This window comes from Trachemys scripta, chromosome 11, assembly GCF_013100865.1.
Source record: "Trachemys scripta elegans isolate TJP31775 chromosome 11, CAS_Tse_1.0, whole genome shotgun sequence".
Classification (NCBI taxonomy): domain Eukaryota; kingdom Metazoa; phylum Chordata; order Testudines; family Emydidae; genus Trachemys; species Trachemys scripta.
Window position 1 is genome coordinate 26,471,484 of NC_048308.1, and position 20,338 is coordinate 26,491,821.

At 36.9% G+C, this 20,338-nt stretch overlaps 1 protein-coding gene across 7 annotated transcripts in view; it reads right to left on the reverse strand.

Moving 5' to 3' along the window:
* The window catches only part of PRPF40A (pre-mRNA processing factor 40 homolog A), a 50,001-nt gene that overhangs the window by 11,551 nt on the left and 18,112 nt on the right, over positions 1–20,338 (reverse strand). For 3 of the 7 annotated variants that reach the window (XM_034785968.1, XM_034785962.1, XM_034785967.1), the window contains exons 6-20: positions 19,500–19,577; positions 19,285–19,395; positions 18,791–18,911; positions 17,568–17,592; positions 16,775–17,146; positions 15,591–15,699; positions 14,450–14,514; positions 13,572–13,736; positions 8,924–9,032; positions 6,669–6,819; positions 4,613–4,746; positions 4,061–4,217; positions 3,849–3,952; positions 3,551–3,667; positions 2,644–2,781 (exon numbers count right to left, since the gene is read on the reverse strand). In XM_034785968.1, the coding sequence (XP_034641859.1) occupies positions 2,644–2,781; positions 3,551–3,667; positions 3,849–3,952; positions 4,061–4,217; positions 4,613–4,746; positions 6,669–6,819; positions 8,924–9,032; positions 13,572–13,736; positions 14,450–14,514; positions 15,591–15,699; positions 16,775–17,146; positions 17,568–17,592; positions 18,791–18,911; positions 19,285–19,395; positions 19,500–19,577 (1,956 nt within the window). The remainder of the gene's footprint in view (positions 1–2,643; positions 2,782–3,550; positions 3,668–3,848; positions 3,953–4,060; positions 4,218–4,612; positions 4,747–6,668; positions 6,820–8,923; positions 9,033–13,571; positions 13,737–14,449; positions 14,515–15,590; positions 15,700–16,774; positions 17,147–17,567; positions 17,593–18,790; positions 18,912–19,284; positions 19,396–19,499; positions 19,578–20,338) is intronic. The other 4 variants (XM_034785963.1, XM_034785964.1, XM_034785966.1 and 1 more) reach the window with 4 other exon arrangements.

Below are 20,338 nucleotides of genomic sequence, written 5' to 3' on the forward strand. Positions count from 1 at the left end.
CTAGACTTTAGTAAGGCATTTGATACGGTCTCGCATGATATTCTTATCGATAAACTAGGCAAATACAAATTAGATGGGGCTACTATAAGGTGGGTGCATAACTGGCTGGATAACCGTACTCAGAGAGTTGTTATTAATGGTTCCCAATCCTGCTGGAAAGGCGTAACGAGTGGGGTTCCGCAGGGGTCTGTTTTGGGACCGGCTCTGTTCAATATCTTCATCAACGACTTAGATATTGGCATAGAAAGTACGCTTATTAAGTTTGCGGATGATACCAAACTGGGAGGGATTGCAACTACTTTGGAGGACAGGGTCATAATTCAAAATGATCTGGACAAATTGGAGAAATGGTCTGTGTTAAACAGGATGAAGTTTAATAAAGACAAATGCAAAGTGCTCCACTTAGGAAGGAAAAATCAATTTCACACATACAGAATGGGAAAAGACTGTCTAGGAAGGAGTACGGCAGAAAGGGATCTAGGGGTTATAGTGGACCACAAGCTAAATATGAGTCAACAGTGTGATGCTGTTGCAAAAAAAGCAAACATGATTCTGGGATGCATTAACAGGTGTGTTGTGAGCAAGACACGAGAAGTCATTCTTCCGCTCTACTCTGCTCTGGTTAGGCCTCAGCTGGAGTATTGTGTCCAGTTCTGGGCACCGCATTTTAAAAAAGATGTCGAGAAATTGGAAAGGGTCCAAAGAAGAGCAACAAGAATGATTAAAGGTCTTGAGAACATGACCTATGAAGGAAGGCTGAAAGAACTGGGTTTGTTTAGTTTGGAAAAGAGAAGACTGAGAGGGGACATGATAGCAGTTTTCAGGTATCTAAAAGGGTGTCATGAGGAGGAGGGAGAGAACTTGTTCACCTTAGCCTCTAAGGATAGAACCAGGAACAATGGGTTTAAACTGCAGCAAGGGAGGTCTAGGTTGGACATTAGGAAAAAGTTCCTAACTGTCAGGGTGGTTAAACACTGGAACAAATTGCCTAGGGAGGTTGTGGAATCTCCGTCTCTGGAGATATTTAAGAGTAGGTTAGATAAATGTCTATCAGGGATGGTCTAGACAGTATTTGGTCCTGCCATGCGGGCAGGGGACTGGACTCGATGACCTCTCGAGGTCCCTTCCAGTCCTATAATCTATGAATCTATGAATCTATGAATCTTTAACAGTTCACTTCTGCTATGCTTAAAATAAGTAGTGCTCTGTCATCACTTAAAACTTAAGCTCGTTCACTCACACACACACACACAAATAAATAGAAAGTAAGGTAAACACCTCCAATCAATCAATGCATTTTTCCTACATTTTCTTTCCAATCATTCTAAGTGTGTGAAACAGCAGCTCTCTTCTTTTAGCCGTGTCATTGTAGTCAACAATTTGACGAGCTATCTTTTGACACACCACTATTAGCATCCATGTATGCACTAAAAATTATCAGAAGTTGATTAAATAAAGTAACTGAATGCTAAATACAGCTTGGAGTGAATTTGTACAACTAATTCTCAGTTAAAGAGCATGCATTTTTGCATACAAGACCTGTCAAAATCTACTCTGTTGCTTGAGATGCACGAGGACAAAATTGTTGGAAATTTTTAGACAATTTTTGTGCTCCTATCAATGTATCAGGCCAAGTTCTATCACTGATCATGTGCATGCAGTTCACATTGGTTTCAAGGAAGCTGTCTCTTTAGCCAACATCTAAGACCAATTACTTTGGTATTTTGATTCAAAACATATTCTAAAATTGAAGAGCAATGAAACTTTAAATATGACCCAGAGTATATTCTTTGAAGACACTTTCCACGGCATTTATTACAAATTACATTTACAGCTTAGTTGTTACTTGTATATATTTGAGGAATTTTACTAACCACTTAATAATTAAAGACGTGTATATTAAAAATATGTGATGTGTGAGTTGAATGAGTATCTATGAACATGCTGTATTAAGATATTGGAGGAAAAGATACAAGAGGTCACCATTTGATCCAAAGTGGTTCACCCAACTGTACTCACACATCTCCTAAATTTTAACTTCAAAAAACTTTGGGCACTGTATAAATCGCTCAAATATTTTAATGTTTTTCATGACAATATATATATTTTTTTTTTATAAAAAAATTTTAGAGTATGAATACTACCCAGATAATAACTAATAGATGTGGGACTTTACCAGAATGCAACCTATGATGCAGAATAATTAGTTAAATAAAGAGCAAAGTGAACACCTGCTATTAAAACAGATCTACACAGAAGAACTTTCCTGCCAGAAATGTCTTATGAAAATGAAAAAGAACTACATAATGATCTGCAACTTTTTTGTATAAGTAACACCAACACTATAGGATTTTTAAGTACTTATGGTGAACTGCTTGCCTTTCACACCTCGGAACTATATTTTTAGAATAATCATTTTCTCAGTTAAAAATAGTACTGCAAAATAAATTAAATTATCTCAATTCAGTGGAAGTTCTTTTAAAAGATGGGACAGAACTATTTTCATGTGTGTAAGTTATACTGATAGGAATAACACTGAGCTGGAGCCTATGAGATACGACAGTTTATTCATAAAATATCTGCATGCAAACCACACCACTAACAAACAATATTTTTGAGAAGGTGAAAAGTGACAATACATACATCTTCCCAGACAGCATCCAATTCAATTGGGGGCGTAGCTTGTTTTAACATGCTCTTGAATGCAGACTCTTTCCGCTTCATTTTGCGAGCCTCTTCTTTCTCCCGCTCACGTTCACGGGCTTCTGCCTTTTCCAGCAACTACAGAAAGTAAGTCATGAAATCAGTCAAGTGACAGTAACATCCACATAAGTAATGAAGAGTGATAATTAAGTAGCATGTAGTTTTGCCTCAAGATATTTCAACGTTGGTATTTAACCATTTTGTTTGTGCCTATTTACATTATCTGCTCCATTAGTCAACCTTAAATTTTATATTTGTTCTTTTCTCAATGTCTCAAATGAAGTCCATGTCCGACACAATAGATAATGATTGTTACAACTTGCCAATATTGAATGCAAGTTCATTAGAAAGCACCAGCTTACAACTGCAAAGACATGGTTGAATCCCTACCCTACAGTTGTACTTTAGGATGAGTTCTTTAGATTTTGAACAAGAACTCTGCCTCTCCAATCTGAATTCTCAAAACTGGTAATATCAAGAAATACACCCTTAATCAGCAACATATTTTACACACTATATTTATTGAAGTACTCATAAAATATACCTAAAATGATGCAGAGAAAATAATATTTCAGTTTCTGAGGGCAAGTCTACTTTACTGCACTATATGTGCTGCTGTAGCATGTCTGGTGAAGACGCGCTACGCTGATGGGAGAGTGCTCTCCCGTTGGCACGATTACTCAATTTCAATGAGAGGCAGAAGCTATGTCAGTGGGAGAATGTCTTTTCAGACCCCTGAGTGATGTAATATACATCGACTTAAGAGGTAGTGTAGGCAAACCCTGATAAAACAAAATTTTTAAAATCAATTTTCTTAATATGAACATACGGGAATGTTAAAACTTACACTATTGAAAGCCAGTTTGATATTTCCAGCATCTAAAGTGGTAGCTCTTTTAGTTGAACTGATGACCGTAACAAAGTCTTCAAAAGTAGTATTCACTTCAACCAGAAATCCTTTATCCTGCAAGAGAGTTACCTCCTTGGCACCAGGTAGGTCAGGAACTCTCACGTTAGCGCTAATGCACACTGCATTAGCGCAACGTGAAATCCCAACTCCCAGAGTCAAAGAGTTACATTATTAGTTTAAAAAATTTGAATAATATATTGGTTCCTCTTATTAAGGAAAGCACATTTTCCCTCACCTTTAAGATGTCCTTTATTATCTTCTTTTCATCATGGTAACGTGCTTTCAAATCTTCAACATAAAACTTGAAAAGATCAAGTGCAGTTGATCCTAATGAAAAAACTAGAGAAGTCAAAAGCTAGCTCTAACCAAAGAGCTGCACTTTTTAAAAAATCAATTAGAAAATAAACATCACACTTCTATTTTGCCCCAAATCTATAGTCTCTGTACCTGTATCACTTTCTACATTGTTGGAAGAGGAAGTAGTCTTACCAGGCTGACCAAGCATGTTAGTAAATCTGATGTCAGAACTTATGGTTGGATACAACTCCATCCAGGAAGACATTGAATGTAACTGCCCATGTTCATGTAATTCATCCAAAAATAACTGCAAAATAGGATGGAATAAAAGTGTCCATTTTCACATATTTGAAAATGTGTTTTGCATACTTCATGTTATAGTGATTGAAAGAAATACTATTAAATTGAAACTAATCATTTGTTAAAACACAATTTAAAAAATAATTTCAGGCACAACACCTGCCCCGGCAGTCCCTTATCCCCTCTTCTGACATTCCAATTACATTTTCCTACTTATTAAAATGTGTCACTCCTTTCATTGCTATATGGGGAAATTGACTTACTACACAGGGGAATACGTAATTATCAGTATATTTTAGACAGGCCAAGAAAACCTAGTGCCCTTAGTTTAAAAAGACTGTATGAATGTGTCTGGAATATTTGAACGCTGTTAGATTTTAAAGTTTAAAAAGTTTCACCAACCTGAAAAGATTCTCTATTTTTACGTTGTCGTCGCCTTTCCCTAAGCAAACTCTTCTGTTTTTCTTCTTCCTCTTCTTTTTCCAAAGCCCTGATGTGTTCTTCAAAACAAATCAGTGCATCTTCTTTATCCATATCTAGAAAGAAGAAAAGATTTCCGACTGAGAAATTTCTTACCTGATAATTTTCTGTTAGCAGCTTCTCTCCTCATTCATCACTAAAGTCTAATAATCGGAGGGCATTATCCAGTGGTGACGAAAGATAGAAGCTACACAGAAGAATTGGTCTCATATTGAAGGATCCTAATCATTAACAAATACAGGACTTCCATAAAAAACACTGGGCTGAGGAGAATAGCACTTGTGCTATTGCCCACATTTCCAAAGACAGCCATGAAACAGGGAAGACTGCATAAGGGATATTTGTCAATATTTCAATAAATTCCCAGAACCATGATCTGTGAACAATACTGGACAACTGTAGTTGTAGCCATGTCGGTCACAGGATATGAGAGACACAAAGTGGGTGAGGTAATATCTTCTATTGGACCAACTTCTGTTGGTGAGAGAGACAGGCTTCCAAGCCACACAGAAGACCTAAAGAAGAGATCTGTGTGGCTCAAAAGCTTGTCTCTCTCACCAACAGAAGTTGGTCCAATAAAAGATATTACCTCACCCACTTTGTCTCTAATATGGGACCAATTCAGTCTTCACAGGGAGGCCAGGGTTTGCTTTGTCATGGACAGTAAATTACCTTCTTACACTTTACATTGTGTCTGCACTAGGAGCTGGAGAATGACGCCTAGACCGCACTTTCTAGAAAGACATACAAGACATGATCTCGCCCTGGTCTACTTGAGGGCAAGGTATAGGACATGGCTGCTATACTGAACACTATCTGAACATCAGGTGGATGCAAAACTGGCTGGAAAAACATTCTCAGAGAGTAGTTATCAGTGGTTCACAGTCATGCTAGAAGGGCATAATGAGTGGGGTTCCACAGGGTTCAGTTCGGAGTCCAGTTTGATTCAATATCTTCATCAATGATTTAGATAATAGTATAGCTAGTACACTTATAAAGTTTGCGGACAATAACAAGCTGGGAGGGGTTGCAAGTGCTTTGGAGGCTAGGATTAAAATTCAAAATGATCTGGACAAACTGGAAAAATAGTCTGAAATAAATAGGATGAAATTCAGTAAGGACAAATGCAAAGTACTCCAGTTAGGAAGGAACAATCCGTTGCACACCTACAAAATGTGAAAGACTGCCTAGGAAGGAGTATTGCGGAAAGGGTTCTGGGGGCCATAGTGGACCATAAACAAAGTGTAACATCGTTGCAAAAAAAGCGAACATCATTCTGGGATATATTAGCAGGATGTTGTAAGCAAGACAGGAGACGTAATTCTTCCGCTCTACTCCGTGCTGATTAGGTCTCAACTGGAGTATTGTGTCCAGTTCTGGATGCCTCATTTCAGGAAAAATTTGGACAAATTGGGGAAAGTCCAGAGAAGAGCAACAAAAATGATTAAAGGTCTAGAAAACATGACCTATGAGGGAAGATGGAAAAAACTAGGTTTGTTTAGTCTAGAAAAGAGAAGACAGAGGGGACATGATAACAGTTTTCAAGTACATAAAAGGTTGTTACAAGGCGGAGGGAGAAAAATTGTTCTTCTTAACCTCTGAGAATAGGACAAGAAGCAATGGGCTTAAATTGCAGCAAGGGAGGTTTAGGTTGGACATTAGGAAAAACTTCCCAACTGTCTGGGTGGTTAAGAACTGGAATAAATTGCCTAGGGAGGTTGTGGAATCTCCATCATTGGAGATTTTTAAGAGCAGGTTAGACAAACACCTGCAGGGATGGTCTAGATAATACTTAGACCTGCCACGAGTACAGGAGACCTGTCCTATGATTCTAGGATTTCACATAAGTTGCTGGCAGCTGGCATTATTTAGTAGTTGCTGAATTGGCAAAAAAAAAAAAAAAAAAAACTATTTATAATCACTAAACCAGTTCCACACCCTCTTCAAGACATTCCTACACGCCCCCGCCGCCCCTTACTCTGAAGTTCTTCATCCTCTGCAAATGTAGGATTGTCCATCAGATACTGTTGGGCCTCCGACCAAGTGGTAGAGTATGTTACATTAGCCATGTTATCCAATATGTTTTTCAAAGCCTCCCAATTCCTCTTTCGTAACTGCTTGGCTTGTTCCTAAAGTGAGTAGTCAGGGCAAAATAAATAAATAAATCAGTCATGCATTAATTTTCCTAAAGTACCACATCAGATAAGATCAAGTATCACCCTCTGATTATATACAAAGAAAATGACAAATTTTGGACACATAAACAGTAAATAATCTATATAGATTTTAAAATCACTTGACTCCATGGCCATACAACCTTGTCCATAATCTTACCACATTTAGAGCTGGCCAAAACTCAGTTTTCACAGGAAATTTCAGTATTTCAAAATTTGCCCTTTTTTCTGATTCAGTGATAGCAACAATGAAATTAGCAAGAATCATATCAATTTCAATCAACAGCTGCCTGGACTTCTAAGGTCCATGGCAGTGCCTCCGGGCTAGAGACGCCAGACCTTCCAGACTACTGATGATACAGTGGTGGCACTCTTCTTTAAGGTAGGGATGGATGCACACACACAAAATGTTATCTCAGGTTAGCTAATCTGCAACAGCTAACTCAGGTTAAAATAGCAGCGAAGATATAGCAATGCTGCTTTTAAAAATCATATTAGCAGCTCAAATTAAAGCCTATGGGGAATTTGAGATTGAATTTGACGAGTTAAAAGCCAAATCGCTATGTTTTCACTGCGATTTTAACTCGAGTTAGCTCATGTGGCCTAGCTTACTTGAGCTATGTAGACAGACCTTAAGGCAGAGGTCCCCAAACTGTGGGGCACACCCCTCTAGGGGAGCGTCGAGGAACATTCAGGAGGTGGGAAGGGAGCACCACCCAGCCCTGCTGTGGCCCCAGATCTGTTCTGGCCCTGCCCCCTGCCACATTGTGGCTCCACATCTGGCTGGGGCCTGGCTGGCAGCCCCCACAAAGGCCCAGCTACAGCTCCACTCCAAGCCCTGCCCCCTCTCTCAGCCCCTGGCCGCGACTCCATTCCCAGCCCGGAAGCAGAGCCACACCTGGCCATGGACCCAGCTGCTAACCCCCACCAGGGCCAGGCTGAAGCTCTATCCCTAGCCCCACTCCTGGCCCTATACCCACCCCCAGCCTTGGACCCCTTACCCCTTTTCACGCCGCTGCCGCCCCCCCCCCTCCAATCCACAGCCCCACTCCGGGGGGGGAGGGAGCACATGGGGGATAGGGGTAAGAGGGAGGCGCAACCCTCAAAAGTTTGGGGACCACTGTCCTAAGTGTATATTTACACAGCAGCTGGGCGGTGAATTCCCGGCTCAGGTTGAAGTACATTCGTTAGCTCTAATCAAGCGAACATGCTAAAAACAGCAGTGTGGACGTGACCGCACAAGCAACAGCTTGGTCTAGCTGCCTGAATACAATCCCACCTGATCACTGCGGTACATACTTGGGTGGCTAGCCTGAGCCACTGTGGCTATGTTGCTGTTCTTAGCATGCTACCTTAAGCAGAGTTAGTAAATGGGTATCTTGCAGCTGCTGTGTAGACACACTGTAAGAGTGTAAAGAACCAGTGCTGAACCATGGGGGAAGAGCTGCTTTGCAGAGCTCTATAACTCCAGGGTTAAGGTCTGTATGCTTGCAAAAAATTTATCAGGCTTTTTGCTGATTATATGTGATCAGAACCTACGTTTAGGGAAATTTCTATCTAAATTCTCCTTACATTTTTAAATTACATATGTTGTTCTTCAGTTTGTGTCTTAAAATGTTGTGCAGTGATAGTATGCACAGTTGAACAAGTGCTACATACTATATATATAAAATCAGATTTTTCAGCTATGTAAATGGAAACATGCAAACTTATACCAGCTGAGGTTCTGGCCCATAATTTGTTTCAATACATAGTACAGAGTATGATAAAGCACTTTTGAATAAAAGCCATTATATAAATTTATGCAATATCCACATTGAACAGATTATTCTTTGTGGGAAAATGAAGTTAATAGATTTGCAGTCAGCAAGCCTATTTCAGGGAAGTGATAATTACATACTGTACAATGAGAAACAGTTCTAAATGGGGTTTCCTAAGTCACTGGCAAGAGAAAAGTTAGACTCAAAACAACCTAGAAAATTCTTTACTTTCTTCAATAGGTTCAGATTAAATTGTTTTCTCTGAGATAAACCTTGAAAACTAAAAGAAAAATAATTACCTTTTCTTTTTTAGACAGAAAGAACAAGACATCTTCATAAATTTCAAGACGATCACGTTCTGATATTGCATTCCAGACCTCCATCTCACCAAACATTTGTTCAGCTTTTCTGTATATAGAAAAATCCACCAAAAAAAGATACACATATTCACTTATTGGCACATACTGATTTAAATGTAGTGGTGGTAGTATCTACACAAAGCTTCACATTTTGGCTGGAAACATTTAGGTAAAACTCTCTCTTTGGGTCAAGTTGTGCATATTACTTCAAACAGGTTTATTTACTTCCTACGATGGCTCCAAGATCTCTTTCCTGATTAGTTGTATAGTTGGGGTTATTTATTCCAACATGCATTACTTTACATTTAGCCACATTAAATTTCATTTGCCATTTTGTTGCCCAATCACTTAGTTTTGTGAGATCTTTTTGAAGTTCTTCACAGTCTGCTTTGGTCTTAATTATCTTGAGCAATTTAGTATCATCTGCAAACTTTGCCACCTCATGGTTTACTCCTTTCTCCAGATCATTTATGAACAAGTTGAATAGGATTGGTCCTAGGACTGACCCTTGGGGAACACCACCATTTACCCCTCTCCATTCTGAAAATTTACCATTTATTCCGATCCTTTGTTCCCTGTCTTTTAACCAGTTCTCAATTCATGAAAGGATCTTCCCTCTTATCCCATGACAACTTAATTTACGTTAGAACCTTCAGTGAGGGACCTTGTCAAAGGCTTTCTGGAAATCTAAGTACACTGTTCACTGGATCCCCCTTGTCCATATGTTTGTTGATCCCGTCAAAGAACTCTAATAGATTAGTAAGATACATTTTTGGGCAAAAGTCAACATGGTTTCTGTAAAGGGAAATTGTATGTTCTTCTCTGTCTGACAATTTTATTCTTTACTATTGTTTCAACTAATTTGCCCGGTATTGACGTTAGACTTCCCGGTCTGTAATTGCCGGGAACACCTCTAGAGCCCTTTTTAAATATTGGGGTGTGTGTGGGGGTGTTTGCTGTAAAATGATCTGGGACTAGTGGTAATGGCTTGGCCTGGATGACTCTGTTTGGGCATCCAGGTGCAGTCCTTAACACCTATGCTACATCACTCGCAATGGCTCCCAATTATTGACTTCCAGATAAAGTTAAACTGGTGCAACTTTGTGGTTGACACTTCCATTGATTAAGAGTGCCCCTGTTAAACAGATGTAAGCCATATTTAAAACAATATAAGAGAATAGCCAGACAGAAACGTTGCACTGTTTTAACTCAATTGATACAACACTGCACCTTTAGTTAAGCTACTGCAACTTTATATGCACACCAGGCCTTAGTCTGCTACAGCCTGGATTTGGTGACACTCAGAACTGAATACAAGAGTCACCTGTTTTACCAGTAGCAGTGTGTGGCAACACTGAAAGAAGCTAAAGTGTGGATGACTACTTAGCTGAGGTTTTTGGGGGGCAGGGGGTTGTATGGTAATATTGATTACAAGCCTAAAAGACTGACAGGCACAATATACAAATCCCAACTCAATTTAGAATCTTACTATTTTCTCTCACACACTCACACTCATACACCCCATTTTAATTCAATTTTAATTCATAATATACAGGAGGTCAGATTAGAGAATCCAAGGGTGCCTTCTAGCCTTAAAAATCTGTATTTTGGCTTCAAAGTTATCAGTATATGGGAATAAACAGGATGAGTACTGATCTCTTTTGATACTATGCTCCTGTGTAACTATGCAGCCAATAAGGTACACATTTTCACACTTAAACCAAATCCCACTATCTTCACAACTAGCAGAGCTAGAAACTATTTTGAACATACACACACTTAGAGTCTTCAGAACACAAAGTCCTGAAAAGTCTCCAAAATTTAAGACATCTATTTCTCTGATTTTAATTGTTCCTATTAACAAGCAGGGTGCAACAGAGTGAGGGGTGGTGGAGTTAGATTTTGTATTTTTATTCTTACAAGTCCTAGAGAAACAAACCAATGTAACACCCACACCACTGGAAGACATTCAAGTTTTTTAGTGGTCTACTAACTTGAATTTACTGCTCAAGCAAATATGTTCACCTAAGTAAAAAGTCAGAAGTAAAGAAAGCCTTTGGAATTGAAGTAAGTGTTTAATTAGAACAAGTTAATAGTGCGATAGGATTCAGCAATGATTTTGCTTTGCACTATAAAATGTTTTATAAAAATTGTACTTCACATTGATCCTGGGGCCAACTGTCTCATGTGAATACTAAACCAAGATTCACATATCAATCCATAAAGTCAACTGGAAAAGGAATACCAGCACACAGCTTTCTTTGCTGAAGAGAAGAATAAATTCATGTTCATAACTACCATCACAAAAAATACGAGACGAATTCATAGGCTAGAAAAAGAAGTTACCAGCAATGATTAGGATATGGGTACTATCAGGTAATAATGCTTAGTTGAAAATGCCACAGAAAATAATGCGAAAGTTTACCAGGTAAGGCTACCCCCTCAGAAGAGGTGAGTAGGAATAGTTTTCCACCCCTGCCTCCCTAAACTTGGTCTATTGGTTTCCGCTTTCGCATTTTAGAAAAAAGACCAGCACGGATTTTTTGCTTTGCCTACATGAATATTTACTTAAAGAAAAAAAATGCAAGTAAGCACTCTTACTGTTGCAAAAATACAAATGCACTGTGCACTTTATCTTCATGCAAAAACCATTAATCTCAGACAACATACAAATTAATAGAGTTCACCCTGTCCATAAAGCTGCTGTTTGAATTAGAACACTAAAAAAGAATAAATCATAAAGATTAAAAACATTAAGGGTGACAACAGGTTTCATGCTATGTTGTGATTCTCCACCAATACAATTTTATTGCAAATTTATATATTTTAATAATAGGTAGTTGTGACATCTAAGGCGCACCGTGTAGGAAAAGCAGCTTTATAAAACAAAGTTGATCTTAAGAAAAAATAAAGACAATGCTTTGGATTAGGCAAAAGGTTGGCTTTAAAAAAAAGAAGTATTTAGCCTTGTATCATGCCAAAATGGCTAAATCTCTGGATCTGACAGTACACCAGAAGAAGCAAATTCACAACCTGGGCCCCCTATACTGACAACCCTCTGCATCTCAGAATGCATGAGGTAAGCCTACAATTTACATTTTGAATTAAAGCTAAAGTTTATTGCTTTCATTGTTAAAAGGAACACTGTAAAGGCTAACGAACCAAAAATTAGCTCCATCTGAAAAAAAATTCATTAATCTTCCCTAAATCTTTCTCTGACAACTTAAAAGTTGTCTACAAAAACAAACTAACTGGGATTATAGAATCAATTCATTTGATGGGGAACAAACCTTACAAAAGATCTGTTTATAAGACAGCAGTTTGTCAGTGATTTACATATTATTTTAAAAATTAAATACTAAAATATTCTTCTGCAACAAACCAGCATAAAGAAAGTTGTCTGCAATCTTCTGCACTGAACTTACTGCTCATGAAACTTCATCATTTGTGGCATCAGGAATACCAGCAATGGTAACTGTGATCAAGAACTATTTTCAGATTAGTTTTACAATTTATACATGACAAAGAATTTTTCCCACTCTGAACTCTTACGGTTGTAGGTCAGAAAAATAACAGTTCTCTTTGGACAAAGCATTACAGAAATTAAAGAGTTATGTTTTTATACTGATAGTAGTAACATTAATTCTTACATGACACTGCCAAGTAATTAAAAAACAATGTAACTAACCTCAGTTTTATTCCTATTATATATTTCTTTCATTATTGTGAGAAAAGAATTGTAACTTGTCTGGCTCATTCCAGTTATCAGCCAGGTGATATGGGAAAGGCCACTAAGGGCATGTCTGCACCAAAGCTTACTGAGTGGCAAAATGGGGTATAAATCTACAGTGCTAACTCACGCCCTGCTCTAAGTGTCCGTGTGGACCCTACTGCTGTGCACTAAAAGTAAGCACTGCACGTCAATGTGCACTAGGGAACTTTTAGAACGCAGTAGCAGGGTCCGCATGGACAGTTACTGCGTGGCCTGCTGGAGTATTGCACAAGTGGTTGTGCAGACGTGCCCTAAGTATTCTACTGTTTTCTTGAACAAAAAATGAAATTTAACACAACAGCACCATACTAGGAAACAGAAAGATTAAAATGTAATTTATAGGAAAGATTGTGTTTATTTTTAAATAAAAATATGGCGTAACGTATTACCTTCGTTTCTAGATACTTGAACTCAAATACTATCAGCTCCACTTATGCACCATCATACTGTAGTTTAAAGACCTGGTCCTACAACAGATAATTAGGTCGGTATAACAACATCGCTCAGGATGCGAAAAATCCATTCCTGAACAACACAGCTAAACCAACCTAACCACCGGTGTAGACAGCAGTAGATCAATAGGAAAATTCTCCTGTTGACCTAGTTACCACCTCATGGGGAGGTGGATTACCTATGCTGACAGGAGAAGCGTAGGTAGTGTCTTCACTGTAGCGTTTTAAGTGCAGACAAGCCTTTAGATTTTTCAAAGACGAAACGTTATACAAAGGTTCATGTTCACCAGAGACCAAGCCAAGTAAATTTAAGGTTGAACTTGAAACGGTGATGGGTCACTGTGGTACATTAAGTTGATCTTACTTGTATCTCGTTGTAGATGTCATCTTTTCATGGTTTTCAAGGAAACGTTGAAAGGATTCTTTAGCTTCTTTGTATTTTGATCTTGCTTCTTCTTTTTCTTCTTTCTCCGTCTGGACTTTGTAAGCATTAAAGGCTTGCTTTTTTTCACTCAACTTTGCCAATGCACTGAACAGCAAGAAAAACAAGATTTTAAGTACACAAAATGGGAATTAGAAAATAAAAGTAATAATGCAAATTTATTTACATACAGAATAAAATACAAACACTAATGTTAATAGAAGTGTGGTGAAACAAAGCGAAGCCTACATTACAGAACTACATTAATACTCAGGCTATTGTATCTGCTTTCATGTCTTTAAATAAAGTCTATTAAGCCAAAGTAACTTTTCTTATAAAATACTACCAAATAGCCTCATAAGAGGTCTTACTTTCAGGCTGCATTTTGGACATTAAGTATAGAGCCAAATTTTCAAGTCTGTTCAGCACCCAACGAGAGCAATGAGCTCTTTTGAAAATATGGCCAAAAAAGTTCTCAGCATCTCCATTATAACAAACATAAACCCCTATTTCAGGGAAGATTTTTAAAAATGTGAAGACCATCTATCAGTTTAACTCTAGTTAGTACTGCTAATACATCTTTGCTTTAAGACCATGTACCATTCCATTGTTCATTGGTGAACATATTCAGCTCCCAAGGTATGTTGCTACTTTAATAAGAGGTCAGACTCAAAAAAAAGAAAATTGGCTTGGTGTAGGAACTGTCAGTATTTGATCAAATCCTATTTCAGTGCTCAAATATGACACTGATGAGGGCAAAGCATATATACATTATGTCTGTGACAAACAATGTAGATTAAAGAGAAGAGAGGAAGCAGTACCTGTATCTAGGATCATTAATGATCATTTTCATAGCTTGCTCCCATGAGGCATTGGATGGTACACGCTGTGAAGACATTAAATCAATAATGTAACCATTAGATTTGGTACCAACATACTATGGTGATACAGTTTCTTGGAAATACTGATAGACTAGATTGAAGTATTTCATTTGTGTAGTGAGGCACAGCAGACTTCTCACTGATGTTAACAGGAGAGCTGTATAAAGACAGACTATTCCCCCTTCATAATAACTATGTACAATATGTTAGTAAAATAAAGTGATGTTTTCATAAATCAGTCAGTGAGAGTGAGAGATACAGGGCACTTTTAGGATCATCACTATTTCTACCATTTGATTCTCTTTCAGGCACTCTTCTACTGCATTTGGACACTAGAGTGTTGGGCACACTACAGAAAACATCCATCAATAAATAGACTCAGAGGGAAATTGAGCATTAGATCATTCTTCTCTCACCATCCCTTCTACCTTTTGAACAATGGTAGGAAATTCAGAAAGCATGCCAAAGGACAATTGTATAGGGCTCCATATTTTTGATCCTGCAGTGAAGTAATAATACATTTATAACATTTACTGTAATTTCAAAAAGAATGTGGAATATAACAACAGTATTATGACTTCACAAAGGATGGATCATAAAAGAAAACCTGTCTAAAACACACACGGCTTTAGTAATTGTAGTAAGATGAAGGAAAAAGGAAATGGATTTTTGTTGACGATAAATGTATTTTAATGTGAAAGTCACTCTTGTTCCAACTGCGGTTAAACATAGTGACAGTTTTTGCCTTTGTCAGTCGGCATCTTTATAATTTTCTGCCATATCTTCATAGGGGAGTTAAAAATCATCAATTTCTAGATTTTGGACAAAATTATGAGTTTAAAATTGCATTATACTAGGGAAAAACATAGGAAGGAGAAGAGCTGTAAGCCCCCTGATTAACACAAATATTTTTAAAAAGCATAGGCAATATATAAATATATAAACAAGTACACTTCCTCTATAGCATTTTTCCCTCCTTTACTCCAATATGAAAGTCAACCTTTTTAAAAAAATAAATCAGTAATTTCTCAGGCAAATAATTCAGAAGAGTTTAAAGAGTAGTTGACTCAATTTAAAAAACCTTTTCTTTCAACAGTTCTTTAAATGCTTGCTTTGCTTCTTCTTTCGTATTCCATGTATATGTTTTTTTAACTGGCTGGGTGTCCTCTTCCTCTTTTTTGGGAGCAACACTAAGGATTAAAGACAAAATATTATATACGTTAGGTAAATACACCATTTTTCAGTTAAACCTAAAGAAGGGTCATTATCACTTTAAGAGATGTCCAATTAACAGACATTTATTGAGAAATATTTTTCAAATATATAGTTTAATAAGATGGAAATTAATACTTTATATAAAAATAATAATTTGCTAGTCTAAAATAAAATGATACACGTTATGGGGGGAAAACTGAGAAACAGATTATCTGAACAAGTCATTTTAAAAATACCTCTCTCTTTGCAATAGTGGTGCCACTATTACAATCAACTGCCTGCTCAAATTATCTCCCTTTTGATTTAAGTGAGAGGGAGAGAGAGGAAAATAGGGCATTAATTGTGAAAGAGTCTTGACTTTGCAATTACTCCTAATCTTGCCTAAAACTACTGACCTTCAAAGTACACTGCAAAACTTGTCTGTTTTTACAGGCTTTTGGTGAGGGATGGAAGGCATAGAGTAGTTGCAGTCAGTTGGGAAGGTGTGATACAAACTTTGGTGGCTTTATTTGATTTGGATTTTTTAGTTGTGGACAACAACCTATTCAGAGTGGGCTACATGTTTTTTCTTCGTTTTGTATTTTTAAAAATGTATATTCTAAATTACAGACAAGCACATGGGTGTTTCAGGATGATGCTGCCTGCTAAAATTCTCAAATACTTAAAGAGTCTAACTCACTATTCACAGAGTGGCAATCTGTATGCTGTATGTTTTAATATTGTTTATCTAACATTTCTTTATTTTTCTAAAATAAAATACAAAAAGTAATGGGTCCCAACAATCCCCAATTAAATTTGGCAAATAAATGAAGGACCTGAGAGAGATGTGAGGGGGCTTTTAAAAAATAATTTAAAATGCTTTCTTCCCTTGTGTTTTTTCTTAACCATTTCTCTCCACTAGCTTTGCTCCATTCTCCTTTTTTCTTTTGAAAAAAATCTGAACAAAAAATTTAGCCACCTCCAATGTAACTACAATCCCACAACTCTCAACACTAAAAAGCCTTAGATTAAGGAGCTGTATTCCAAGCCAAATTATTGGATTTTGCTTACTCCACTGAAGCCTCCTGTTTAGAAGTTTCCTCTACAGTGTTAGTGACAGCTTCTGCATTCTGCTCTTGTACAACAGGGGTGGCGATGGTTGTGGCAGCGGCGGTGGCAGTGGTGGTGGTAGTAGTAGTTTGCTGCACTTGTTCCTCAGCTGTTGTAGTTACTGTACTTTCATTTTCTACAACAGCAGCTACTGTAGAAGCTTCAGCCTCAGGAGCAGCCGTTACAGCAGGAATGGCAGTGGCTGCAGTAGTAGCCACGGCAGTTTCAACCTCACTGGTGGTGGTGGTGGCGGCGGCAGCAGTGACGGTATCTGTAATTTCTGTTGCAACAGCTGGAGCAGAAGATGTTGGAGTTGATTCTTCTGGTTTACTGCTGAATACATGAAATAAGAAAATTGAAATAAAAGTTTTATAGTCATGTAAGTTCAATTAACCTTAAAGGAAAATATTAAACTTTAAATACAGTTCTAAGAACATCACCAAGAGTTTTAGGCCTACCTTACGAAGTGTTATAAAGAACTAAAACAATTTCAAAACTGGGGAGTTTTTTTTTTTTTTTTTAGAACTGTACCACTTAACAGAAATACAGGGACAGAAGTTCAAATATTTTTAAATTAAAAGCACTTCTAAAATTAAATAATGAAAAAATACTTTGGTAATCAAGTATTAAAAACACTGTAGAGATTGAAAGCAAGCTAGAAGTTTATTTCAAGAGATCAGGGTTATTTCAGTTAAAGAAAAAAATAGTCACTGATACTACAAATTTAATAAAAAAAGTATTTTTAGAAACATACCTGTTTTCTTCAGCTTTAATCATTGCTATAGGGGCAAAAGAAGAAAATGTTTATTCAAAATGCAACTGTTCACAAGATGCTTATGTTTGGAAAAGAAAACTTACTGATATATATATTTATTTTAAGAAATTGGTCAGGTATACAAAAATAGATCAAGCTGTTCTTTTATTGTTGATATTTATGATGTTAGTATTCTTGTTTCAATAATTTAAAAGATAGGTTGATTTAAATGAAATTCTAGAAGCACCAAAACACAGAAAATCAGCCTTCTGGAACTACTACTTTTTCTTTTTTGTTCAAACTGAAGTAAATATTTTCAGTTTCATCAGGCAACAATGCTACTTTCAATACAGACAAATAGGGTTTACTCAACTGCATCTTTCCTTTTCAGTAATCTTGTTCTATCTAGTTTTTAAATACCAGTGCTGCTTCTCTAATCTTTGGAATTCCTCCGACCCTGACCCCCAACTCTCCCCATTTGTACTATTCTATTACCTTAGCTTCCTTAAAATTATTTTAACATTTGTAATTTTTTCACCTTTGAAGAATTTGATTTACCAAAAATACTGACCATACCCCATTCAAAGTAAACACCTAATGCAGCATTACACTCCACCAGAACAAACTATGATGTTACTTTTGTGGAACAGCAAGAAGAAATCCAAATGAGACCTAGATTTATATTCTTGTGTGTCATAATATGATCTTACATAAATAAAAGATGTTGGTGGTTTTCTCCCCCCAGCATCTCCCAGTCCCCAAAATTAAACAGAATCTCAAAATAAAGCTTTACGCACATGCACTTTGGAGGGATGCATAGTTTTGACTTTGATAAATTAGCTTTTCCCAACAATAATATGTTGAAGCAATGGTTGGCGGAGGCAGTGGGGAAACAGAATATCAATGCCGTTTACAAACACATCTTCATGCATAATTTTGATTTTCAAGTAAGATAGCTAACACCATTTTTATTTCAAATCCACTGAATAGGAGGACATTGAATTAAGTTTAATCTTTGAGACTTTGATCAATTTAAAATAAAGACAGACCAGTTCTGTTCAGTTATAATGTTATATTATTGGGGCAAAGCTCCAGAATCTCTTTTTTATTTCAGTCTATTTAATTTTTAATAGGAAGAACTATTCCTCCACTAAACTAACAGTCCTAAATGTAGAAATAACATTTACATTATACACAAACTGCTTAGTTTCCATTACTGTTACCTTCAAGATCTTCAAGCTCTTTGGGTTTTGCCCAGCGTGATTCTTTTGTTTGGGAATTGTAGTAATAAGGCTTTCCAGAGTCAGATTTGTACTCTTTCCAAGGGCATTTAGATAACAATTGCTAACAGAGAGCAAAAACGTTTGTTAAAAATCTTATTACGTTTCAAAACTATCCTAAAAACAACCCAAAAATAAGCCTAAAATCAACTTAAAATATATTGCAATGCATACAATGAAAATATTTCCTGAAGAAAAGCGGCAAAATGTAAACCTGATGTCACACTGTGATCTCTAAAGCACATCAATGAGTATCTTGAAGAATCCCAATTCAGTTATAGACAGTTATTTAGAATTAATAAAATTTGTTTTTTGGAGCGGGGGTGTTTACGGTTGTAAATTACATTGAAATAAAAATTCTAATGCATGTCTCCTGGACAGTACACTGAACTCATTTTAAGTCACTTGTTCCATATCTTTCAATTAACTTGGTTTACCTCAGCAGGTGTTTTGAGATCATCTGGCTTCTCCCATGTAGATTGTTTTGTTTCGGTATTATAATAATAAGTTCTTCCATCTGGTGATTTATGTTCAGTCCACATAGATTTCTAGGGAAAATAAAACAGACCACCAATAAAAAGCAATAAAATGTGATTATGAAATGCTATAAAAAACTCTAGAAAAGTTAAATACAAGTAGAAACTCATGAAACCTGTTTAGAAGGATCTTCATTTATAGAACTGTTGGTTGTGGTGGTTTGCTGGGCTGCGCAAACTATTTGATGTGTGATCTGAGGGGAAAAAATGAAGTGTACCGAGTTCTTTTATTTGTTTAAATTAAAAAAAAAAAAAAAATCAACATGTATTTTAAATATATCCAATAAGAATGTTTAAACACAGAACAGTAGCAAAAAAAAAAAAAAAACAAACCTAAAACTGATTCAGATCAACAAATTTTGTATTTACAGTAAATGATTTTAAAGTACAATGAAGAATCAAAAAGGAAAAAACTTACAATACTACTCCAAGATAGACAACGACTGACTGATATACATGCACACATATAGGATGTCTAGGTCACTTTTAAATGCAACTTAAGTTGATGACTGACTGAAAATCATTTCTATACGATGGCAGTTTAGTGTGCCACGTGAAATAAGTTCAAAGTTTCAAATTACTTCCTAGGTGACACCTATGTACATCACTAAGGACTGAAATTTACAATGACCCAAGACTGGGAATTGTTATATTAAGTTATGGACTGGTGCCACACTAATCCTGCTGAAAAGGCTGAATCCACTGGTATACAGACATTTGATTATAGCAGTGGTGGTCCTTGAGTAGGGTCCTACCAAATTCACGGTCCATGTTCGTCAATTCTACAGTCATAGGATTTTTAAAATAATAAATGTCATGATTTTAGCTATTTAAATCTGAAATTTCACAGGGTTGTAATTGTAGGGGTCCTGACGCAAAAAGGAGTTGTGTGTGTGGGGGGGGGGGGGGGGGGGGGCATCTCAAAGTTATTATAGGGGGTGTTGTGGTACTTCTA